Below are 27,389 nucleotides of genomic sequence, written 5' to 3'. Positions count from 1 at the left end.
AAGTCGGTTTGAACTGCATAGAAAAGACACGCTGCAAATCATGTGTGTGTGTATATATATTGCTGTGTGTGTATATATAGCTGTGTGTGTATGTGTGTGTGTGTGTGTGCGTGTGTGTGTGAGAGAGAGCTATCTTACTGGTTACACTGGCTTAGCAAGGCCCCTGTGCTGGATTTAATAGCGGAATTAATTTCACACTTTGACAGAAACAGCAGATTTACCGTGACTAGGCCGCCGCAGCCGCATTAGCCAATGGGCACAATAAATTGCAGTGGCCAAGACACTGATTTATAAAGGAAAAGATAGAAACGGATTCACACTCGTCTTTATACTGAAATGCCCACGATACAATGGCTAAAGGTATGATGTCCCTCTGGGGAGCTGTATATCAGCTGAGATGTTTTGTTTGCATTAGTTTCAGGAGTGAGAAGCTATGCGCAACTTTTGCCCATGTGGGTACCCTTGAGGGGGCCCCCTAAATGGACAGAAATATTGTGCAGAAATTACCTTATTGGATAGAAATGTACAGTCCTCCCCACTCGCATGAGAAAAATTATAGTATAGTACAGTACAGTGGTGGTCAGTGCCATTTAAGATGAGGGAGAATTCGTTTTTTTCATAAGCATGGCCTTATTTCTATTACAGCATATTGGATGACAATTGGTTCATTCATCCCCCCTCCTCTCCCCTGTAACTATTCCCCAGGTTTTAATCAGTTATTTGGTGACGTGATTATATTTAGTATAGTTTTACCTAAAAAGTATAACTTTTTAAATATTCTACAAATTACATTTTTATGAAATTCACTGAGGAGGAGCCTCCACTGGTACAGTATGTTTGCCTAAAACAATGGATCTGTGTGATTTCATGAGATAAGAAATGTGTACATGAACCACACAGCTAACATTCACACCAACATTTTACTTAAAAAATGTGCAACTAAACGTCCATGTGGATCTTTAAAAGAGAGAGAATAAAATACTCCCTTCTTTTCACTCTGTCATTTAGGTTAGAATTATGGAATAAATAAAATCAAGCTTTATTTATACAGCACATTTCAGACATGAAATGCAATGCAATGTGCTTTACAGGAAAACAAACAAATGAATAATGAAAATAAAAAATATTAAATATTTACTACACCACAAACGTAAGATAAAAAAATTAAGAATGACAGAAACTGAACAACTTAAAAGCACCCTAAGGAAAAGCAAAGCTAAAATATGTTTTTTAAGATCTCTTTTAAATATGTCCTCAGTTTCGGCCCCCGCAGGTTCTCTGGCAGGCTATTCCAGAGGCTGGGGGCATAATAACTAAAGGCTTCCTCTCCATGCCTCTTAGTCCCCCTCGGGTTCTCTGACAGGCTATTCCAGAGGCTGGGGGCATAATAACTGAAGGCTGTCTCTCCATGCCTCTTGGTGCTAGGCTATGGGATAGTTAAAAGGCTAGTGCCAGAGGACCTGAGGGACCTACTGGGTACTTAACTTAAAAAGCCTGTCTGACATGTATGGGGGTGCACAATCGTGGAGTGATTTAAAAACCAATAAAATAATATTTCAATTAATTCTAAAACTCACAGGCAGTCAGTGCTTAAAACTGGTGCAATATGTCCTCTTTCAATTTCAAAGGTTTTACTCAGTTATTGTTCATATTTTTTAAATATATTTTTTTATTTCACCTTTATTTAACCAGGTAGGCAAGTTTAGAACAAATTCTCATTTACAATTGCGACCTGGCCAAGATAAAGCAAAGCAGTTCGACACATACAACAACAGAGTTACACATGGAGTAAAACACACACACAGTCAATTATACAGTAGAAAAATAAGTCTATATACAATGTGAGCAAGTGAGGTGAGATAAGGGAGGTAAAGGCAAAAAAGGCCATGGTGGCGAAGTAAATACAATATAGCAAGTTAAACACTGGCATTGTTGATTTGCAGTGGAAGAATGTGCAAAGTAGAGAGAAATAATGGGGTGCAAAGGAGCAAAATAAATAAATAAATACAGTAGGGAAAGAGGTAGTTGTTTGTGCTAAATTATAGATGGGCTATGTACAGGTGCAGTAATCTGTGAGCTGCTCTGACAGCTGGTGCTTATAGCTAGTGAGGAAGATAAGTGTTTCCAGTTTCAGAGATTTTTGTAGTTCGTTCCAGTCATTGGCAGCAAAGAACTGGAAGGAGAGGCGGCCAAATAATTGGTTTTGGGGGTGACCAGAGAGATATACCTGCTGGAGCGCGTGCTACAGGTGGGTGTTGCTATGGTGACCAGCGAGCTGAGATAAGGGGGGACTTAACTAGCAGGGTCTTGTGGGTGACCTGGAGCCAGTGGGTTAGGCGATGAGTATGAAGCGAGGGCCAGCCAACGAGAGCGTACAGGTTGCAGTGGTGGGTAGTATATGGGGCTTTGGTCACAAAACGGATTGCGCTGTGATAGACTGCATCCAATTTATTGAGTAGGGTATTGGAGGCTATTTTGTAAATGACATCGCCGAAGTCGAGGATTGGTAGGATGGTCAGTTTTACAAGGGTATGTTTGGCAGCATGAGTGAAGGATGCTTTGTTTGCGAAATAGGAAGCTAATTCTAGATTTAACTTTGGATTGGAGATGTTTGATGTGAGGCTGGAAGGAGAGTTTACAGTCTAACCAGACACCTAGGTATTTGTAGTTGTCTACATATTCTAAGTCAGAACCTTCCAGACTAGTGATGTTGGACAGGCGGGCAGGTGCAGGCGGCGATCGGTTGAAGAGCGTGCATTTAGTTTTACTTGTAATTGGAGGCCACGGAAGGAGAGTTTTATGGCATTGAAGCTCACCTGGAGGGTTGTTAACACAGTGTCCAAAAAAGGGCCAGAAGTATACAGAATGCTGTCGTCTGCGTAGAGGTGGATCACAGACTCACCAGCAGCAAGAGCGACATAATTGCTGTATACAGAGAAGAGAGTCGGTCCAAGAATTGAACCCTGTGGCACCCCCATAGAGACTGCCAGAGGCCCGGACAACAGACCCTCCGATTTGACACACTAAACTCTATCAGAGGCAATCATTTGAGAAACCAAGGCTGTCGAGTCTGCCAATGAGGATGTGGTGATTGACAGAGTCGAAAACCTTGGCCAGGTCAATGAATATGGCTGCACAGTATTGTTTCTTATCTTATATTGTCACGGATCCCTCCGGAACTTTCATTACGCACACCTGTCCCATATTCCCACTGATTAGTACTTGTAGAAGTGTGCCCTTTGGTTTCCATTGGGCTGTCGATTTTTGTTACAATGTCCGTTGGTGCGTGTGAGTACCGTTGCTGTGTGTTTTGGCTTTCATGCCATTGTTGAGTGCGCAGATGATTACGGGTCTAGTCCTGTGTGATAATCATTGTGCGCTAGTGATATTTATTTGAGGTACTCCTCTCTCTTTTGTTTGGGTTTCAACCCTGTGTGTTGAATAGTGTTTGGTCTTCGTCCCCGTGGCCTTACATGGCATTCCATAATTTGGGGTATAATAATGCATTCCTGCGCCTGTCTCTCGACTCTTCATACCAATGTGACAGAATATTGGACCATTGAGGGAGAAAGCGGGAATGGCCCGTCTGATGACGCTACGACTGGTCCGTCCGGCGCAACGCAAAGGGTCCATCCGACACAACTTCAGCAGCCACAACCGGTCCATCCGACAACACTGCTACTGGTCCGTTCGATGCCGCCACAACTTCGACAGCAGAAACTGGCCCATCCGACGACGCAACTTCGGCAGCTCTGGTCCTGATTGACCCGCACTACGTTACTGTGATTGTCCTCGAGACCGATTTTGCTGTGTTGGGGGGGGGGGTATTTGTATATATGTGCCCTTTTGTTCACCATGGTGCTATCCATTATTGTTACAATGTCATGTGTGTACCTGTGCTGTGTTGTTTTGGCTTTCTTGCCACTTGTATTGTGCAGATGATTATGGGTCTCATCCCGTGTGTTAATCATTGTGCTCCCCATTTATTTATTCGAGGTACTCCGTTCCTCTTTTGTTTGGGTTACAACCCTGTGTTTTGTATATGTGTTTTTTTGGTCTTCGTTCCCATGCCTTTACATGCATTCCTTTGCCTGTTTCCCGATCCCTTTAAATAAACGTGACATATATAAGGTAATCAGTCAATTTAAATGAATTCATTAGGCCCTAATCTATGGATTTCACATGACTGGGAATACAGATATGCACTTGTTGGTCACAGATACCTTAAAAAAAAGTAGGGGCGTGGATCAGAAAACCAGTCAATATCTGGTGTGACCACCATTTGCCTCATGCAGCGTGACACATCTCCTTTGCATTGAGTTGATCAGGCTGTTGATTGTGGCCTGTGGAATGTTGTCCTATTCCTCTTTAATGGCTAAGCAAAGTTGCTGGATATTGGTGGGAACAGGAGCACGTTGTCGTACATGTACAGTTGAAGTCGGAGGTTTACATACACTTAGGTTATAGTTATTAAAACTTGTTTTTCAACCACTCCACAAATGTCTTGTTAACAAACTATAGTTTTGGCAAGTTGGTTAGGTCATCTACCTTGTGCATGACACAAGTCATTTTTTCCAACAATAGTTTACAGATTATTTCACTATATCACAATTCTAGTGGGTCAGAAGTTTACATACACTAAGCTGACTGTGCCTTTAAACAGTTATTAGAAAATAAATTATAAAGTATAAATTATTAGAAAATGGAATTAGTTCAAGATGACGGTCAATCACCCTCAGTCTGAGGCTCCATGCAAGATCTCACCTCGTGGGGCATCAATGATCATGAGGAAGGTGAGGGATCAGCCCAGAACTACACAACAGAACCTAGTCAATGACCTGAAGAGAGCTGGGACCACAGTCTCAAAGAAAACCATTAGTAACACACTACGCCGCCATGGATTAAAATCCTGCAGCGCACGCAAGGTCCCCCTGCTCAAGCCGGCACATGTCCAGGCCCGTCTGAAGTTTGCGAATGACCATCTGGATGATCCAGAGGAGGAATGAGAGAAGGTCATGTGGTCTGATGAGACAAAAATAGAGCTTTTTGGTCTAAACTCCACTCGCCGTGTTTGGAGGAAGAAGAAGGATGAGTACAACCCCAAGAACACCATCCCAACCATGAAGCATGGAGGTGGAAACATCATTCTTTGGGGATGCTTTTCTGCAAAGGGGACTGGATGACTGCACCGTATTGAGGGGAGGATGGATGGGGCCATGTATCGCGAGATCTTGGCCAACAACCTCCTTCCCTCAGTAAAAGTATTGAAGATGGGTCGTGGCTGGGTCTTCCAGCATGACAACGACCCGAAACACACAGCCAGGGCAACTAACGAGTGGCTCCGTAAGAAGTATCTCAAGGTCCTGGAGTGGCCTAGCCAGTCTCCAGACCTAAACCCAATAGAAATCTTTGGAGGGAGCTGAAAGTCCGTATTGCCTAGCGACAGCCCCAAAACCTGAAGGATCTGGAGAAGGAGTGGGCCAAAATCCCTGCTGCAGTGTGTGCAAACCTGGTCAAGAACTACAGGAAACGTATGATCTCTGTAATTGCAAACAAAGGTTTCTGTACCAAATATTAAGTTCTGCTTTTCTGATGTATCAAATACTTATGTCATCCAATAAAATACCGGTTGCATTATGCGCTACAGAGGGTAGTGCGTACGCAACCTGACCGGTAGCCATAAGACTGCTGAACAATTAATCAAATGCTTTAGTATTGGTTGTTAGCTGTAGCATAGCCAAAAAATATCCGTAGTGTCGCCTCTATGGTGTTAACTAGCTTAAATTGGTTCTGTTAGCATATGTGACCACCACCTCAATTCGGTCTTATGTAACAAAATTGTGTTTTTTAAATTGGATAAAAGTAGAGGCTCAGAGCTATGAAATGGTATATCTTACAATGAAGTTTAGGAACAGTGGGAAAGTAATGCTGCTTTGAAAGTTAATAAACTTGTAATCCCACTTTTAAGAAAATGGCCTTTGAATATTTTTGGTACACCTACTGGAGAGCTCTTTGTCTACATGTATTCAGCATCGTTCACACCCTCTTAAACCTTAGCCCCATTCATCTCTTTAAGGATTCACATGTGAGACCATGTGCTAATCAGATTGATCAACATAGTGTAGTAAACAACCAATATCTTCAAGACTAAAAGTGGTGAAAGTAGTAGCCTACAATAAAGAAAATCTCCAGGTAAAAATACAGTTCATCAAATCCTTGGCCTATATCCTAATCTGACTTTTTAGATTTAGCTTGCTGCTGCCCGCTACTATGATAAATCACATGGCCAATATATTTGCTATCAAGCTATCAATGAGAATAATATTTAACAAGTGGGGCAAGGGTAGGAAAAAATATGAAATGCTAATGCACATTCTGACTGAGTGACAGCAAACCCAGCTGCCTGCTGCAAATTGAGGACACACAGACACACACACCCCTCCTGTCACGTTCGTCGTATGAAGGAGACAAAGGCGCAGCGTGGTATGCATACTTTCTCATATTAAAAGAATGAACACCGAACAAACTAACAAAATAACAAACAAAACGCAAAGCTATACAATATAGTGCTGACAGGCAACTACACATAGATAAGATCCCATACCAGAAAGTGAGAGAAAGGCCTGCCTAAATATGATCCCCAATCAGAGACAACGATAAACAGCTGTCTCTGATTGGGAACCATATCAGGCCAACATAGACATACAAAACCCCTAGATATACAAACATCCTAGACATACAAAAACCCTAGAGTACCCACCCTAGTCACACCCTGACCAAACCAAAATATATAGAAAACAGAGATATCTAAGGTCAGGGCATGACACCTCCACGCACTGTTTCTAATCTGCATTTTTTTCCCAGTGAGAACGTGCAGGAAGGTATTTTGCCGACATCAATTTAGGCATATTAAAACACTTCCGTTTTTTCAGATCACGAGTCTCATCCGATCCAACTGTCAATTTACTGATATAATTATGAGTCTGAGTATGGCCATATCGGCACACCCCTACCAGACACATTTGTCTAAATTGATGGGTCATGTGAAAGAAATGATAGCCATATCTAGCTAAGTGGATGGGTCACTATTGTCTAGACATGTACACATGTTCATGAAATACAATGGATGGCCGTAATCACCCCCAGACACACCTGGCTAACTTGATGGGTCATGTAATCATCTGGCAAAGTAGAGTAGCTAGCTAAACAATTAACCATAAACCCATCCCATACTACTAGTAATACAAACTGATTGTCATAGCTAGCATAGCTAACCATGCATTAAATGCTGTAGTAACATGGTTAATGTTAGCTAGCTTATTCAGCATCAGTGTGTCTCCTGTGGGACGGTTGAGCTAACGTAGGCTAATGCGATTTGCATGAGATTGTAAGTAACAAGAAAATTTCCCAGGACATAGACATATCTGATATTGGCAGAAATTCTTCTTAATCTAACTGCACTGTCCAATTTACATGAGCTATTACATTGAAATAATACCATGCTATTGTTTGAGGAGAATGCACAGTTTTGAACATAAAGTTTTGAATAAACAAATTAGGCACATTTGGGCAGTCTTGATACAACATTTTGAACAGAAATGCAATGGTTCATTGGATCAATTAAAACATTGCACATACGCTGCTCCATCTAGTGGCCAACATCTAAATTGCACCTGGGCTGGAATAATACATTATGGCCTTTCTCGTGCATTTCAAAGATGTACAAAAAATACAATTTTTTTGTTTGTTTTTTCTTTGTATTATCTTATACCAGATCTAATGTGTTATAATGCTACATTCCTAATGCTACATTCCTTTCAAATTTCCACTATCTTCTAAGTGTTTCCTTTCAAATGGTACCAATAAAATGCATATCCTTGCTTCAGGGCAGTTAGATTATGGTATGTCATTTTAGGCTAAAATGTAAAAAAAAAAAAAGGGGCTGATCCTTAAGAGGCTAGCTAACATTAGGCTATAACTAGCAATGCAATGTCGCTAGTTACAGCTTGTTTGGCCCATTGTTATGTCAAGTTACTCTGGTTCACACTGATTGTGTGCAGAATGTAGTCCATCACAACTTTTGCCCACTGATCATTGTCAGTAGCACCTGCTATATTCTGGGCAGCAATGTTGTTGCGAGCAGTAGCTATGGCTAAAGTTATATATTTTTAAAAAGCTGCGGGAGAAAGGGTTATCTGTACATACTGAGCAGCTCATGTTAAAGACAGAAACGTGCTACATGGGATACCAATCCGAACTCATCTCTCAGCATGTCCAGCCCATCCATTATCTCAAGCAATCATAGGTAGCGGGAAGGTTATTTTTCAGTGGTTAAACCAAATAGGCTTATAATTTAACAATTTTACTTTTATTTACAGATGGCATACAAGTTTGTTATTAAGGCACATGAAAGTTAATGTGTTCCAGTAGGCATTTCTGCCCAAAAGCACATTTTGCAACAAAAAAACCTAATCAAATGCCTCTCCTGTGAAGTAGTGATGTGCAACATATGCCTAGCTTCTTGAGACAGGTCATATATTAATGTAGTCGTAACGATAGAGTAGGTTATGTAATTGTGTGCTGTTAGCCACCTCCATCGAATTAGCTTTAACTTAGCCCAATTCTGTTTGCCCTAATTCAGTGCCTGGTGCCAGAGTAGGCACTTGATTGCCAGAAACAGGCAGAACTTAGCGTGCTCAGGTTACCGCTGATGTTCTTAAAACGCTACTAATGGGATGCACCTGCGGGCTAAACTAAGCTTGATTTCAACTAAAAAACCCACAAGGATAAACCAGCAGATCAGTTTATTTAATGTTATTACTGTGTCAAGTGATTATGATACCAGGAAGTGGTCTAGATTCTCTACTGCCTCCCCAAATGAAATATTCACTTATCAGGAGCATTGGTAACTATAAGGCTGGTGAATGCAAAAATACGTATTTGAGTATAAGAATATAGAAGTGTCGTGTTTTTGGCTATGACGGATTAAGTGATATGACATGCTATTCTATAAAATCCTTTCTCCGTAATTAATATTACCTGATTGAGCTAATCATGTAAATGTAATTAACTAGAGAGTCGGGGCACCACAAAATAATATTTATAGAGCTTTGATCTTCCGAATAAACTCTTAAAGACCTAGTAATATTTTACATCAATAGCAGTTAATATTAATCGTCACCTTAATTCAGTCTCATCTGAAAGTTTTAAATTATTGGTTATGTTCACAAACCCTGGCTAAAAACTTGAATCAGCAAAACAAAATTGGGTTTAATTATTGTTACAGGAATTAAATTGCTCTATGTTTTAATACCCAATTAAAATTAAACACTCTGTCAATTCATAAGGATTTGTAAGACCCTTATTCTATAATAATGGACAGAGCCCAGTCTTAAAGTCAATAAGCAGAGTTTATTCACGAGAGTACTGAATACGATACAGTTTACCACAGGTTATAAACTGAAAATGACGTCATTAGATTCAGCACCAACCCGTGCCATCTCCGTTCCAGTACAAAGGCTGTATCTCAAGCCTTCCCACATCCGTCTCCCTAACAATTTAATATAATTTACGAGCCAAGGTCTTCTCGTGTAGATAAGCATTCTAGCCAGTCTGAAGATATTGTTCATTCATTTCTACCAAGGAACAGACAGTCATTGTTCTAACTCTTGACCACATTCACACACATTATATTCAGTACTGGGATCAATAAAAAAACTCATACATATACAGCAACATAATAGTATTCTGATTAGTGCATATATACAGTAACATAATAGTATTCGGATTAGTACATATACAGTAACATAAAAGTGTTCTGATTAGTCAGTCCTGATTGAAATGTACAGTGCATTGCGAAAGTATTCGGCCCCCTTGAACTTTGCAACCTTTTGCCACATTTCAGGCTTCAAACATAAAGATATAAAACTGTATTTTTTTGTGAAGAATCAACAACAAGTGGGACACAATCATGAAGTGGAACGACATTTATTGGATATTTCAAACTTTTTTAACAAATCAAAAACTGAAAAATTGGGCGTGCAAAATTATTCAGCCCCCTTAAGTTAATACTTTGTAGCACCACCTTTTGCTGCGATTACAGCTGTAAGTCGCTTGGGGTATGTCTCTATCAGTTTTACACATCGAGAGACTGACATTTTTTCCCATTCCTCCTTGCAAAACAGCTCGAGCTCAGTGAGGTTGGATGGAGAGCATTTGTGAACAGCAGTTTTCAGTTCTTTCCACAGATTCTCGATTGGATTCAGGTCTGGACTTTGACTTGGCCATTCTAACACCTGGATATGTTTATTTTTGAACCATTCCATTGTAGATTTTGCTTTATGTTTTGGATCATTGTCTTGTTGGAAGACAAATCTCCGTCCCAGTCTCAGGTCTTTTGCAGACTCCATCAGGTTTTCTTCCAGAATGGTCCTGTATTTGGCTCCATCCATCTTCCCATCAATTTTAACCATCTTCCCTGTCCCTGCTGAAGAAAAGCAGGCCCAAACCATGATGCTGCCACCACCATGTTTGACAGTGGGGATGTTGTGTTCAGGGTGATGAGCTGTGTTGCTTTTTACGCCAAACATAACGTTTTGCATTGTTGCCAAAAAGTTCAATTTTGGTTTCATCTGACCAGAGCACCTTCTTCCACATGTTTGGTGTGTCTCCCAGGTGGCTTGTGGCAAACTTTAAACAACACTTTTTATGGATATCTTTAAGAAATGGCTTTCTTCTTGCCACTCTTCCATAAAGGCCAGATTTGTGCAATATACGACTGATTGTTGTCCTATGGACAGAGTCTCCCACCTCAGCTGTAGATCTCTGCAGTTCATCCAGAGTAATCATGGGCCTCTTGGCTGCATCTCTGATCAGTCTTCTCCTTGTATGAGCTGAACGTTTAGAGGGACGGCCAGGTCTTGGTAGATTTGCAGTGGTCTGATACTCCTTCCATTTCAATATTATCGCTTGCACAGTGCTCCTTGGGATGTTTAAAGCTTGGGAATTGGGAATTTTGGGAATTCCCTTAACAAGTATTACTTTACTAAATACCTAACTAATCACACAGAATTACATATACACAGAATGAATTATACCTTGATTTCAAATTATTTCAAAAAGGAAAACGTCCCTAGCGGGCGGAACAGATAACAGTTACACAAAAGAAAAGGGGCTTGGTTTGAGTGAAAGAGCGGGAAGACTGAGGGACAAAAGGGAGAATCTGTGCTATCGTAAATACAGTATCGTATGCATTCTAAATTACCGCCCATTTGGAAAAGGAAAATGCAAAAAAATATTTACTCTGAGCTGCGTTTTGGTAGGTTGGTGGTAGATGGAAGGCCATGTTGCCAAACCGAGTCCTTTGTCCTTTGAAGAATGTCTATGGTGGTCAATTGAATACGTTGTAGTAACGTCGTTGTGTGGTAGACGGGATACTCTGTCTGTTCTTTCCTAGCCGCGTTTGCAGCTGCTGTTGCTAACTCAACGGCTAGGAAGTATCACTTCTGTAGTGAATAACAGTTCAAAGTTCATACCATTCGCAACCAAAGCTCACGCTGAGGTTGGCTTAGTTCTGTAGTTGACATGCAGACCTCACATACTTGGAACAGGAGGTTACATTTTCATCAAGGCTTTATATAGTGGAGCGAGAAGGGTGTGTTTGAAAAACCCATGTCTCTTCACAGGGGCGGGCCACTGATTGAGCAGAGCCCTAACCTTATAAAAACCCAAATCTCTCATTTGGAAGCTAAAATTACATTTAATCTCTTCACCAATAATTTAATATTCAAACATTTAAATTGAACAACAATTCCATGTGAATCCGATAACTACAGTGTGCAGACTTTCCACTGTAGAGTTTATGTCATCCTATCATTGATGAGAATGTCTCAGATGACAACCGAACTGACATCATATTCTTTAAGTACCACCGCATATGTTCAATTGGTTGGATTACAAGAATATAGTTAATTTCCCCCCCCACCTTCTGATTTTCCCAGAATCACTATGTTAACCAAGGGGTTTTCAAATGTCACATCAGTAGGGTAGAGAGAGTAAACAGGGGGGAAGAGGTATTTCTGACTGTCATAAACCTACCCCCCAGGCCAACGTCATGACAGAAGTATAGGCCTATATTTCATTCAAACGTTTCAAAATGGCAAAATTATATAATATATTCAAAATAACTTTATAGACTACATATAGACTACATACAGTTGAAGTCGGAGGTTTACATACACTTAGGTTGGAGTCATTAAAACTCGTTTTTCAACCACTCCACAAATTTCTTGTTAACAAACTATAGTTTTGGCAAGTCGGTTAGGACATCAACTTTGTGAATGACACAAGTAATTTTTCCAACAATTGTTTACAGACAGATTATTTCATTTATAATTCACTGTATCACAATTCCAGTGGGTCAGAAGTGTACATGCACTAAGTTGACTGTGTCTTTAAACAGCTTGGAAAATTCCAGAAAATAATGTCATGGCTTTAGACGCTTCTGATAGGCTAATTGACATAATTGGAGTCAATTGGAGGTGTACCTGTGGATTTATTTCAAAGCCTACCTTCAAACTCAGTGCCTCTTTGCTCGACGTCATGGGAAAATCAAAGGAAGTCATCCAATACCTCAGAAAAAAATGTAGACCTCCACAAGAGTGGTTCATCCTAGGGAGCAATTTACAAACGCCTGAAGGTACCATGTTCATCTGTACAAACAATACTACGCAGGTATTAACACCAGGGGACCACTCAGCCATCATACCACTCAGGAAGGAGATACGTTCTGTCTCCTAGAGATGAACTTACTTTGGAGCGAAAAGTGCAAATCAATCCCAGAACAACAGCATAGGACCTTGTGAAGATGCTGGAGGAAACAGGTACAAAAGTATCTATATCCACAGTAAAATGAGCCATAAATCGACATAAACTGAAAGGCCGCTCAGCAAGGAAGAAGCCGCTGCTCCAAAATATTGTACCTTTTGGAGAAATGTCCTCTGGTCTGATGAAACAAAAATAGAACTGTTTGGCCATAATGACCATCATTATGTTTGGAGGAAAAAGGGGGATGCTTGCAAGCCGAAGAACACCATCCCAACTGTAAAGCACGGGGTGGCAGCATCATGTTGTGGGAGTGCTTTGCTGCAGGAGGGACTGGTGCACTTCACAAAATAGATGGCATCATGAGGTAGGAATTATGTGGATATATTGAAGCAACATCTCAAGGCATCAGTCAATATGTCAATGTGAGTGAGTTATCTTCTTCTTTAATTTTTTGGGGTGGATCGCAACCAACTGACAGGTGCATACACGGTCACCTACTGTACTGGAGTGTGAGGCCAGTCACAACCTACTACATTGAACAAAACTCATTTAATGAGCTGAAATAAAATAAAACATCCACAAAAATCTTATTTCTCTCAAATGTTGTGCACAAATTTGTTTACATCCCTATTAGTGAGCATTTTATCACTTGCCAAGATAATCCATCCACCTGACAGCTGTGACATATCAAGAAGCTGATAAAACAGCATGACCATTACATAGGTGCACCTTGTGCTGGTGACAATAAAAACCCACTCTAAAATGTTGTCGCACAATGCCACAGATGTCTCAAGTTTTGAGGGAGCGTGCAATTTACATGCTAACAGCAGGAATGTCCACCTGAGCTGTTGCTAGTTAATATAATTTAAATGATTTACCATAAGCCGCATCCAACGTCGTTTCAGAGAATATGTCAGTACATCAAACTAGCTTCACATCCGCAGACCACGTGTAACCATAATTAAAATTCCTCGAACATACATGTATTTTATAGCATTTTAAAGGTAATATTTTTGTTAATCCTACCAAAGTGTCCGATTTCAAATAGGCTTTACAGCGAAAGCACCACGAACGATTATGTTAGGTAACCACCAAGCCAAAGAAAAACTCAGCCATTTTTCCAGCCAAAGAGAGGAGTCACAAAAACCATAAATAGACATAAAATTAATCACTAACCTTTGATGATCTTCATCAGATGACACTCATAGGACTTCATGTTACACAATGTTTTGTTTGATAAAGTTCATATTTATATAAAAAAAATCTGAGTTTGCATTGGCGTTCACTAGTTCCAAAAACATCCAGTGATTTTGCATAGCCACATCGATTCAACAGAAATACTCATCATATATGTAGATGATAATAGAAGCTATACACATGGAATTATAGATATACCTTTCCTTAATGCAACCGCTGTGTCAGATTACGGAAAAATTATCAAATTAGCCACCATGTTGTAGTCAAGATAAACCAGAAATCACATTATAAATATTCCCTTACCTTTGATGATCTTCATCAGAATGCACTCCCAGGTTTGGCAGTTCCACAATAAATGCTTGATTTGTTCGATAATGTCCGTTATTTATGTCCAAGTAGCTACTTTAGTTAGCATGTTATGTACACTTATCCAAACGCTCGTGCATTACTTCGGACAAAAACTTCAAAAAGTTATATTACAGGTCGAAGAAACATTTTAAACTAAGTATAGAATCAATCATTAGGATGTTTTTATCATAAATCTTCAATAAAGTTCCAACCGGAGAAATCCTTTCTGTCTAGAGGAGCAATGGAACGCAGGGCGATATCATGTGGAATGCGAGTGACCATGAAATGGCTCTCTGCCAGTAACCTGACTCATTCAGCTCTCATTCAGTCCCACAAAACAGTAGAAGCCTCATTCAAGTTTATAAAGACGGTTGACATCTAGTGGAAGCCCTAGGAAGTGCAACTTCATTCATATCCCACTGTCAATTCAATAGGGCCTGAAAATCGACCAACCTCAGATTTCTCACTTCCTGTTTGGATTTCTTCTCAGGTTTTTGCCTGCCATATGAGTTCTATTATACTCACAGACATCATTCAAACACTTTTAGAAACATCAGAGTGTTTCCTATCCTATCCTAATAATACTATGCATATATTAGCAACTGAGACTGAGGAGCAGGCCGTTTACTCTGGGTACCTCTGGGCACCTTTCATCCAAGCTACTCAATGCTGCCCCTGCAGCCATAAGAAGTTAAATAGTATCTTGTAGTCTTCCATTGTTCCCCCATAGTAGTTGTAACATCTGTCTTGTGTTGCTGTCCACTCTGCCAGAGGGCTCTCACTATTTACAGCTCTGCCAATTACAGATTTCAGTCAGGTGTGTGTGTGTGTGTGCCTGTGCGTGCCTGTGTGTGTTTTGTGTGTGTTTTGTGTGTGTGTGTGTGTGTGTGTGTGTGTGTGTGTGTGTGGAGTAAGTACAGTAAATTTCTCCACTCTGACCTCACTGAGTAAACTGTCTGCCTGGTATTTTCCACTGGACTGTCCTTTTCCATTCAAAGGCCTTCTCTTTCCTCCCATGTCCTGGTGAAAGAACTAGAAACGTTTCTGCCATTTTTTTGTTGTTGTTTTTACTCTGACCTTTTCTGATCAGGAGAGTAGGGGAGAAGGAGTAGAGCTTTTTCAGAAGTAGTTATAAAGGAGAGGAGATGAGGAGAATAGGGAGAGAGTGTAGGGAGAGAAGAATGGGGAGGGATTTGAGATCGTGAAGAAGAGGAAGGTAAGGTTAGGGGTGAAAGCAGACCTGGGTTCAAGTACTATTTAGGGTATTTCAATGACCTTTACAGACATTTGGAAGTAAGTATTTAGATTTTTAAAAGACAAGTAGTTTAAAAAACAATATTATATCCCTATATGTCACAGGGCGTATTGGGGCTGAAAGACTGAGACTGTTGGCCGCCTGCTCCATTTTGATGTCCGATTCGTCCGTTTTATTATTTCCCCCAACTATATTGATTTTCTTTCCTTTCTGTTGATCTTGCAGTGCCAGTTAGCAGTACTCAGGTTCTCCCGTCAAGCTGTGTCAGAGCACACACAGACAAACACATGCAGACGTACACATGCACACACATCAACGCTTGTGTATGCACGCACATGCAGACACACACACACACACACTTTCTCTTGAATCCTCATATTTAGATTGTCCCCACCATAACACTTCAACATCTACATGTATTATCAAGGAGAATCTTTTAGATGTTAGAATGCCATTACTTTTTTTTCTGTCATTGCTATTTAATTGAACCCTAGTCCCTTTTCAAATCTAAATGTGTACGCCTTTTCAGCAAGACACAATGAAAAGTATGTAGCACATTTCACGTGCTTGCTCGGTGCGGTTGTGTGTGTCTGTCTCCTGGGCTGTTCTGACAGTGTTGGGGTGCCAGTTTCCATTGATCCCTGAGAGGACAGGCAGAGTCGACCTTGAGAGGAGACAATGGCAGCATGCTAAAACCTCATACATGCCCTGCTGTGCTGTCTTTCTGCACAGTGTGTGTGTGCGTGTGCATGTGTTCGAGTGTGAGTAAGAGAGAGTGTGATTTGTGTGTGTGTGTGTGTGTGTGTGTGTGTGTGTGTGTGTGTGTGTGTGTGTGTGTGTTTGGTGCATCACAAGTAGTAGAGGAAAAGATACACCAAAGGGTAGTAGGCACTATGTGATATGTGGCGATAGTCATTTAGTTCAGTTACCTTAGCTTTCTTGGGTACAGGCACAATGGTGGCCATCTTGAAGCATGTGGGGACAGAAGACTGGGATAGGCAGAGATTGAATATGTCCGTAAACACTCCAGCCAGCTGGTCTGCACATGTGCAAGGGTTAACACACTTAAATGACTTACTCACGTCGGCTATGGAGAAGGAGAGCCCACAGTCCTTGGTAGTGGGCCACGTCGGTAGCACTGTGTTATCCTCAAGGTGGGCATAGAAAGTGTTTGGCTTGTCCGGAAGTAAGACGTCGGTGTCCGCGACGTGGCTGGTTTTCCCTTTGTAGTCCATGATTGTCTGTAGACCCTGCCACATACCTATTGTGTCTGAGCCATTGAATTGCAACTCCACTTTGTCTCTATACTGACATTTTGATGGTTTGGTTGCCTTACAGAGGGAATAACTACACTTTTTGTATTCGGCCATATTCCCAGTAACCTTACAATGGTTAAATGTGGTGGTTCGCGCTTTCACATCTATCCACGGTTTCTTGTTAGGGTAGGTTTTAATAGTTACAGTGGGTACAACATCTCCTATACACTTCCTGATAAACTCAGTCACCATATCAGTGCATTCATCGATGTTATTCTCGGAGGCTACCCAGAACATATCCCAGTCTGCTGAATCAAAACAATATTGAAGCGTGGTTTCCAAATGGTGTGACCAGCGTTGAATAATCCTTAGCACGGGTACTTCCTGTTTGAGTTTCTGTCTGTCGGAAGGGGGGAGCAACATTGAGTTGTGATCAAATTTGCCTAAGGGAGGGCGGGGAATGGCCTTTTACGCATCCCGGAAGTTGGAGTACCAGTGGTTGGAGTACCACATTGACTGTGGTACCAGCCCGAGTACTACAGTCAATGTGTTGATAGAACTTTGGTAGCGTTTTCCTCAAATTTGCTTTGTTAAAATCCCCTGCTAGAATAAATGCGGCCTCAGGATATGTGGTTTCCAGTTTACATAAAGTCCAGTGAAGTTCTTTGAGGGCCGTCGTGGTATCGGCTTGAGGTGGAATATACACGGCTGTGACTATAACCAAAGAGAATTGTCTTGGGAGGGAATACGGTCGGCATTTGATTGTGAGGTATTCTAGGTCGGGTGAACAAAAGGACTTGAGTTTCTGTGTGTTATCACAATCACACCATGAGTAGTTAATCATAAAACATACACCCCCACCCTTCTTTTTCCCGGAAGGGTTATTTATTCCTATTTATTCCTTTCTGCGGAGAACCCGACTGGCTGTACGACTCAGACAGTATATCCCGAGAGAGCCATGTTTCTGTGAAACAGAGTATGTTACAATCCCTGTTGTCTCTCTGGAAGGAAATTCTCGCCCTGAGCGAGTCAACTTTATTATCCAGAGACTGAACATTAGCGAGTAATGTACTCGGAAGTGGTGGGTGGTGTGTGCGCCTCCCGAGTCCACTCCAAATACCTCTCCGCCTGCAGTGTTTTGGATCAGCCGTTGGAATCAGTTCAATTGCCCTGAGGGGTACGAACAAAGGATCCGATTTGGGAAAGTCGTATTCCTGGTCGTAATGCTGGTAATTTTGGTTAGTTTCCATCTCTCTGATATCCAAAAGTTCTTCCCGGCTGTATGTAATAACACAAAATAAATTCTGGGCTCATAATGTAAGAAATAACACTGAAAAAAGCTAAATACTGCGAAGTTGTCTAGGGGCTAGAAGCACGGCTGCCCTATCTATCGGCGCCATTTTTCATCTGTATGTAGATGATACGGTTATACAGTATATGCTGTTGACCAAGCTATGTTAGAGCTGCAATCTGACTTTGCAGAAATCCCTTGTTGATTTAAAACTCTTTAGATGGGCTACACATATACTGATTGGATGGTTCTCTCATCCAGCAGATCCCCGCCTATAAATATCTGTGCATTTGGATGGATAAAGTAAAAAATATATATTTAAAGAGGCCTTTAAAAAACTTACCAATATTGAAATAGATCTTGCCTCTTTCTAAAAAGCAGGAAGCAGATTGTACAATCAACTTCTCCTGCCAGTTTTGGACTATGGTGAAACCATTTGGGGCGGCAGGGTAGCCTAGTGGTTAGAGTGTTGGACCGAAAGGTTGCAAGTTCAAATCCCTGAGCTGACAGGGTACAAATCTGTTGTTCTACCCCTGACCAGGCAGTTAACCCACTGTTCCTAGGCCGTCATTGAAAATAAGAATTTGTTCTTAACTGACTTGCCTAGTTAAATAAAGGTAAAATAAATAATTAAGGTTTAATACTCATCCCTGTATCAGAAGGTCGGCTGGTCCTCACTAACATCTTGTTGATCACTTCATTACTCCCTTTTTGTTTACAGAGCTCTGCAGGAAAAAATCTTCCAACCCACTGTTACAATGTAAAATATGAGACACCAAAACCATTCACAGGGATGGTTAACTCTCAAGGTTCTACTCGTCCATACCAATCTAGGTAGATCTGCTTTCAGTTTTCTTGGAATCGTCTGCAAAACTCCTTGCATCTTGATTCCCTGGTGCCGCCAGAGCAGTTTAAGACTGTAGTATAAGATGGGTATAATGAGAGTTCCCATTTTTACTGTTTTTCCTATTGTTATTTAACTAGGCAAGTCAGTTAAGAACAAATTCTTATTCACAATGACGGCCTACACCGGCCAAACCCGGATGACGCTGGGCCGATTGTGCTCCGCCCTATGGGACTCCCAATCACTGCCAGTTGTGATACAGCCTAGATTCGAACCACGGTGTCTGTAGTGATGCCTCAAGCACTGAGATGTAGTGCCTTGCATGCTGACCACACCGCTCTTGTTGCTTATATAAATGTAAACATACATGTTGTTCTATTCTTGCACCCACACTGCTGGCGCACCCCAATGAGCGTCTGCATTGCCAAGTGCAAAAAATAAGTCTGTTCTATTCGTGATACTGAACTCGGTGCAAGTCCTGCCTCTCCCATCTCCTCGTTGGTTTATAGAAGCAGTTACCCACATGCCATCTCCTCGTTAGTTATACACACCTGGGTGATTAAAAGATGAACTGAGTTCGGTCGGTCATCGTGGTAACTGAAAGTTAGATGCCAATCGCCATGTAATGTCCAAAGAAGAAAAAGGCCTGGAAGGAGGAGAGATGACTAGAAATTATTCTGTTGACCGTTTTATGTGTGGATTAATTGTCGGAGTACATGACCTTGTGCAATTCAGGTCAAATAACAACTTAACGTTTAGATCCCAGGACAAATTAGCTAGCAACTGCAAGCTAGCTAGCTAAATTTCCATAAATGTTAAATGCTTTTTGACCTGTCCCCAAATTAATATAATTGGTTCAGAGTTTGTTTTGTTATTTTAGCCTGCGTGTCGTGATCTCGTTTGTTGTGGGGGGACAAAATCTATTTGCGCTCAATGGCGCATGATGCCGTACGCGCACGGCCTGTTTGGGAACGGAGTTAGACCGCTGCGCCACTCGGGAGCCCAAAACCCCAGTTGTTTTGATTGAAAGAAGAGATAGTTGTGGTTGAAAGTTGTAACTTTGTTTATATATATATTTTTTAATTTGTATCTTTGTTAGTGATTTTATACTGTTCTATTGCTGTGGTCAGGGCAGCTTAAAAAATGAGCCCCTGGTCTCAAAGGGTTTCCCCTGACGACATAAAAGTTATACAAATTCATTAAATAAATGTAGAAAATGATGTGCCTCCCATGAATACGCTGCTGGTAACCAGTAGTGACTTGGTAAATTCAGAATCGCTTTAAAATGATTGTAGCCTGTCTGTCTCTCTCTCTGTTTGTGTCCCAAATGACTCATTATTCCCTATATAATGCATTACCTTTTACCAAATGGAAATATATAGGGAATAGGGTACCATTTGGGACACAGTCTCTGTTTGTGCTGCTGCAAGCACTCTGCGTATTACCCAAGCACAGGATTCACACACCAGCCAAGCACTCTCCTTGCTTGCTCTACTTTGTCTCCTCATTTTGGTCTGTCTGCCTCTTTCTCCCACTGCTGTACTTATTCTCTCTTTTGTTGCTCCCGCATTCTTAAGCCCTCTTTATCTTTCTGTGTCTATCGATACTTCTGTCTGGTTTTCTATCTTTTCTGTTTCTCTGCGACTCCTCTGCGTCCATCTCTATCTCTCCTCTGCATCTCTCCGTCTTTCTGGTAATGGTAGACCTCTGGGCATAGTGGCGCTTGAAGTTTGAGGGTAATTTTATGTTTGTTTTTTATTTTTTATTGTCACATATGCCGGGTAGGTGTTGTTTTTACAGTGCCAGCCATAGTGGTACGGCACCCCTTGAGCAAATTAGGGTTAAGTGCCTTGAACAGATTTTCACATAGTCAGCTCGGGTATTCGAACCAGCAACATTTCGCCCCTGTTCTGAGATAAGACAGAGGTTCAGACTTTCCTCCCATTCTCTCCTCTCCTCTCCTCTCATCCCCTCTTCTCCTTTTTCTCTTCTCCTCCCCTCCCCTGAATCCATCTTTACATAAGTACTACTGAGTGTGAAAATGAACAGGGCAAATCTTGTACTATGTCTGCATCCCAAATTGCACCCATTTCCTATATAGTGCACTACTTTTGACCAGGCGCCTTTGCAATGCCATTTTGGACGCAGCCTATGACACATGAAGTTAAATTGTACGTTCGAGCAGTCTGTCTCACCTGCTCTCTCTCTCTCCTCTCTTTCAGTGGCGTCCATTCCTGCCAGGTCTGAAGTATGAGGTCATCGATTCTGCCTACATTTCCCTCTACACAGGTAAGCTGGGTTTGTTGTTTTTTGGTTGGCTCTGGCCGTAATGCTCTGGCTAGAAGCTCCCCTTAGGCACATATCTACCCAATGGCGAAAGAACGAGTCTTGCTGCTTTCATTGTAGTTTTGGTATACACACACACACACACACACACACACACACACACACACACTGTTCCCTGGGGTTGATTAGGGGGATAGAGGTAGATTGGAGCACAGATGCTATTCCAGGCTGCACTGCCCTATTGTTCCACAGCAGACAGGAAGGCAGACCTAAGGAACAAAGTGCAGTCCCTTCGCTCTGGACCAATGGACTAGAAATACTATATCAGGAAGTATTGTGTTTCATGGTTGTGTCCATCATTTTTTAACAACCTTAACCCAACCTTGCAAGAGGATTGGAGCTCTAGCATAATGGCTCAGGTGATGGAATGACAGTCACTGGTTCCGGGTTTTTGAATCCCAGTCTGGGCTATCCCCAAATGGCTGCCATATTGTTGATGTCATTCACCCTGCCTTTCATAAACATATGAGGATCAAGTTCAAGTAAATCAAAAATGTAAGAACACATTTTGGACACAGGGAAACACAACACTGACCCCTTTCTTACCATAGAGACCAGGGTGACCACCATAGACATAAACACAGGATAATTGCTTGACAACATTACGTATAATCTCTATGGGGATGTGATGGAGGGACAGAGAGATGGCAAGAATCTAAGCCATGATCTATTCAATGAGTTCACTCTCAATTTCCATTTCTTTATCTTTCTTTTCTTTCCACCATCCTTTCATTTCTACACTGCTGTAATTTTGGAACATACTGGAGGAATGGACTTAAATCTCATTCAATAATCGAAACATGGCCTGCGTCCCAAAAGGCACCCTCTACCCTATATAGAGCACTACTATTGACCAGAGCCCTATTGGCCCTGGACAAAATTTGTGCACGATATGGGGAATAGGGTGACATTTGGGACGCAGACATAGATTCATGGAATCTTTTGCATCACAATTTTCCAAAATATTCTCTATCATGGACACACACAACTACAGTTTTTCACCCATGGTTAAGTTTGACTAACTTAGACAGAAACACAGCTACTTTCCATTCCATCACATTTTTCCAATGTCTTACATATTCATGTTCAAATCAAACCAAATTGTATTGGTTGCGTACACATGTTTTGCAGATATTATCACTTATGTTCCTAGCTCCAACAGTGCAATACTACTAATTATACATAACTATACACACAAATCCCACAAAAATATAAAGAAAGGAATTAAGAAATATAAAAATATTAGGACGAGCAATGTCAGAGTGCGGAAAATAAATATACAGTGCATTTGGAAAGTATTCAGACCCCTTAACATTTTCCACATTTTGTTACATTACAGCCTTATTCTTAAATGGATTAAAATTTATTTTTCCCTCATCAATCTACACACAATAGCCCATAATGACAAAGCAAAATCTGGTTTGTAGAAATTGTAGCAAATGTATTAAAATAAAAAGGTGAATCTTCACTCCAGTCTGAGGTCCTGAGCACTCTGGAGCAGGTTTTCATCAAGGATCTCTCTGTACTTTGCTCTGTTCATCTTTGCCTCGATCCTGACTAGTCTCCAAGTCCCTGCCACTGAAAAACATACCCACAGCATTATGCTGCCACCACCATGCTTCACGGTAGGAATGGTGCCAGGTTTCCACCAGATATGATGCTTATCATTCAGGCCAAAGATAGTGACGCCTGTAGTGACGCCACACTGCAATGCAGTGTGCTCTACGGCACAATTGTCTGTAGAGCTCTGAGACAGGATTGTGTCGAGGCACAGATCTGGGGAAGGGTACCAAAAAATGTCTGCGGCATTGAAGGTCCCCAAGAACACAGTGGCCTCCATCATTCTTAAATGGAAGAAGTTTGGAAGAACCAAAAATCTTCCTAGATCTGGCCGTCCGGCCAAACTAAGCAATCGGGGGTGAAGGGCCTTGGTCAGGGAGGTGACCAAGAACTCAATGGTCACTCAGACAGAGCTCCAGAGTTCCTCTGTAGAGATGGGAGAACATTCCAGAAGGACAATCATCTCTGCAGCGTTCCACCAATCAGGGCTTTATGGTGGAGTGGCCAGACGGAAACCACTCCTGAGTGAAAGGCACATGACAGCCCACTTGGAGTTTGCCAAAAGACTGTCACACCATGAGAAATAAGATTCTCTGGTCTGATGAAACCAAGATTGAACTCTTTGGCCTGAATGCCAAGCTTCACGTCTGGAGGAAACCTGGCATCATTCCTACGGTGAAGCATGGAGCAGCATTATGCTGTAGGGATGTTTTTCAGTGGCAGGGACTGAGAGACTAGTCAAGATCAAGGCAAAGATGAATGGAGCAGTCAATGAGATACTTAATGAAAACCTGCTCCAGAGCGCTCAGACTGGGTGCGGTAAGGCTCTCCTTCCAACAGGACAACGACCCAAGACAAGACAGGAGTGGCTTCAGAACAAGTCTTTGAATGTTGCAGCCAGAGCCCCAACTTGAACACGATCTAACATCTCTGGAGAGACCTGAATTTTACTGTGCAGCAATGCCCCCCATCCAACCTGGCAGACCTTACGAGGATCTGCAGGGAAGAATGTGAGAAACTCCCCAAATACAGGTATGCCAAGCTTGTAGCGTCATACCCAAGAAGATTCGATGTCGTTATCGCTGCAAAATGTGCTTTTTGAGTAAAGGGGCTGAATACTTACGTAAATGTGACATTTACGATATATATATATATATATATATATATATATATATATATATATATATATAACATTTCTAAAAACCTGCTTTTCCTTTTTAATTATGGGATATTGTGTGTAGATTAATGAGGAAAAAAACGTTTCAATCAATTTTAGAATAAGGCTGAAACAAAGAAAAATATGGAAAAAGTCAAGTATACACGGCCGTGGCGATGAATGAAGATAATTATCTTTGGAGGTAATGCTGTCGGCATTTGATAGTGAGTTATTCCATATTGGGAGAACAATTGGACCTGAGTTCCTGTATGTTACCACAATCACATCATGAAACATATACCTGCCTTTCTTTTTCCCAGAGAGTTATGTCTTCCTGTCACCATGATGTACAGAGAACCCTGCTGGCTGTATGGATGGGGACAGTATATCTGGAGAGAGCCATAATTCCCCTGAAACAGAGTATGTTACAGTCCCTTGGCCCCCTTAGATCATCGAGTGTCACAATGGATGTCCAAAGATTTCCAATAGCTCTATGAATACTTTAATTTTAACACATTTAAAACTCAATACACCATCTCAAAACACTTTATTCTAGCGTTGTAATGGAAGGTTGATGAATCTATGACCTCATGATCATTAACGATAATTAACTTCTTATGGCTGCAGGGGCACTATTGAGTAGCTTGGATGAAAGGTGCCCAGAGTAAACGGCCTGCTCCTCAGTCTCAGTTGCTAATATATGCATATTATTAGTATTTGATAGAAAACACTCTGAAGTTTCTGAAACTGTTTGAATGATGTCTGTGAGTACAGCAGAACTCGTATGACAAGCAAGAACCTGAGAAGAAATCCAAACAGGAAGTGAGAAATCTGAGGTTGGTATATTTTCTAACCATTCCCTATTGAAATCCCATTGCGATATGAATGAAGATTCACTTCCTAGAGCTTCCAATATATGTCAACCGTCTATAGAAATTTGAATGAGGCTTCTACTGTGTTGTGGGACTGAATAAGAGCAGAATTAGCCATGTGTCTGACAGTCAGCCATTTCCTGGCCACATGCATTCCACATGATATCCACTTGCGTTCCGTTCCTCCTCAAGACAAAAATTCTCCGGTTGGAACTTTATTGAAGATTTATGGTAAAAACATCCTAGTGATTGATTCTGTACTTAGTTTGAAATGTTTCTTCGACCTGTAATATAACTTTTTGAAGATTTTGTCAGAAAAAATGGTCGAGCAGCACCAGCGTTTGGATAGGTGTACCAAAGTAGCTAATTGGACATAAATAACGGACATTATCGAACAAATCAAGTATTTATTGTGGACCTGAGATTCCTGGGAGTGCATTCTGATGAAGATCATCAAAGGTAAGGGAATATTTAGCATGTAATTTATGGTTTATGTTGACTACAACATGGCGGCTAATTTGACTTGATTGTTATGAGCGCCGTCTCAGGTTTGCCTTTTCCGTAATAAAAAAATTATAATCTGATACAGCGGTTGCATTAAGGAGAGGTATATCTATAATTCCATGTGTATTATCATCTACATTTAAGTATTTCTGTTGAATCGATGTGGCTATGCAAAATCACTGGATGTTTATGGAAATAGTGAATGTAACGCGCCAATGTAAACTCAGATTTTTTTGACATAAATATGAACTTTATCAAACAAAACATACATGTATTGTGTAACATGAAGTCCTATGAGTGTCATCTGATGAAGATCATCAAAGGTTAGTGATTAATTTTATCTCTATTTGTGCTTTTTGTGACTCCTCTCTTTGGCTGGGAAAATGCCTGTTTTTATTGTGGTTTGGTGGTGACCTAACATAATAATTTGTGGTGCTTTCGCGAAAAGTATATTTGAAATCGGACACTGTGGTGGGATTAACAACAAGACTACCTTTAAAATGGTATAAGATACATTTATGTTTGAGGAATTTAATTATGAGATTTCTGTTGTTTTGAATTTGGCGCCCAGCACTTTCACTGGCTGTTGTCATATCATCCCGTTAACGGGATTGCAGCCCAAAGAGGTTTTAACAAGTTCCGTATTACTGGATCTCAGATGCAGATTGTTGCCTAGCTGTCATGACCTGACCTTAGAGAGCCTTTTTATTTCTCTATTTGATTAAGTCGGGGTGTGATTTGTGTGGGCATTCTAGTTTTTATATTCCTTTGTTGGCAAGATATGTCTATCGTTGTCTCTGATTGGGGATCATACTTAGGCAGCCTTTTTTCCACCTTTAGTTTGTTGGGATCTTGTTTGTGTGTAGTTGCTTTCTGCACTGCATGTAGCTTTACGTTAGTTTTTGTGTTTTGTTGTTTTTTCGGTGTCATGTAAAATAAAGACAAATGTACGCCTACCACGCTGCACCTTGGTCCAATCCATCTTTAAATTAACGTGACACTAGCAATAGTTCACTTGGCAACCATGATGTCAGAGGCTGGCATCCTGTTAACCCTCTCCATTCTGACCGCTCCATCAAATAAGTGATAAGGGAGGAGTGCGTGTGCACGGGTCGTTGGTGCAAACTTAATGAAGTGCCCTACAGATTTTTCCACTTATACCTCACTGCTTCTTCTTGGCTCAGGAAGGGCCCAGCTGTTACAGTATGCAGCACAAACACACACTGAAGTAACTCTCTGGCTCTGAAACTGATCCTCAACTCAATGTGAACTCTCTTGCCAATCCTTTCTCATCCAGCTCTATTCCTCAGTCCAAAATCCTCCAAACACACACACACACACTCTTTGAACCTGCCCTTCAGCACATGGTGCCAAGAGCAGGTGAACCAAGCAGGAGGTGGGGGGACACCTGCCAGCTTTTTGCATTGATTCATTTATTTAATAAAGCTAATCCTTTACCAACAGCTACTCTTCCTTGGGTCTCTCTCTCTGTCACACACACACACACACACACACATCCTCTCTTACTTTCTCCACCGGGAAAATGCTTCATACAGTACCACTCTGCTTTATCCACAATCCCATTTGGGATTAAAAAGACGACTTGGGCTGCCCTGTTAATTATAAAGCATTCCTCATCTCAGGCCTTGCTACTGACACTCTATAAATAACTGGCACTCACTCCTTCCTGCACACCATTGATTGGTGTAATTATACCCACTCGTCTCACCTCTTTTCGTCTCCTCTCGTCCATCTCTCCTTTCCTTTCCTCATCTTGCATCTCCTTTCCTTGCCTCTTCTCGTCTCTTCTCGTCAACCCAACACCTAGTCGAGATCCAAGGTTGCTATAATGACAATACCCAGTGATGTAATGGGAAATCGGGATAAGACAAACTACCACTGAATATAAACAAAAGAGTATTACATTTTTAGAAC

The 27,389-nt window shown here is 41.2% G+C and overlaps 1 protein-coding gene across 1 annotated transcript in view; it reads left to right on the top strand.

Moving 5' to 3' along the window:
• The window catches only part of LOC139367905 (beta-1,4-N-acetyl-galactosaminyl transferase 4a), a 455,096-nt gene that overhangs the window by 388,717 nt on the left and 38,990 nt on the right, over window positions 1–27,389 (top strand). The window contains exon 9 of the mRNA XM_071106283.1: window positions 21,239–21,305. Within this exon, the coding sequence (XP_070962384.1) occupies window positions 21,239–21,305 (67 nt within the window). The remainder of the gene's footprint in view (window positions 1–21,238; window positions 21,306–27,389) is intronic.

The sequence above is a fragment of the Oncorhynchus clarkii genome, chromosome 2 (genome assembly GCF_045791955.1).
Source record: "Oncorhynchus clarkii lewisi isolate Uvic-CL-2024 chromosome 2, UVic_Ocla_1.0, whole genome shotgun sequence".
In the NCBI taxonomy this organism is placed as follows: Eukaryota; Metazoa; Chordata; class Actinopteri; order Salmoniformes; family Salmonidae; genus Oncorhynchus; species Oncorhynchus clarkii.
The sequence above is the reverse complement of the archived record's forward strand: the minus strand, read 5'-3'. Positions and strand labels throughout refer to the sequence as shown.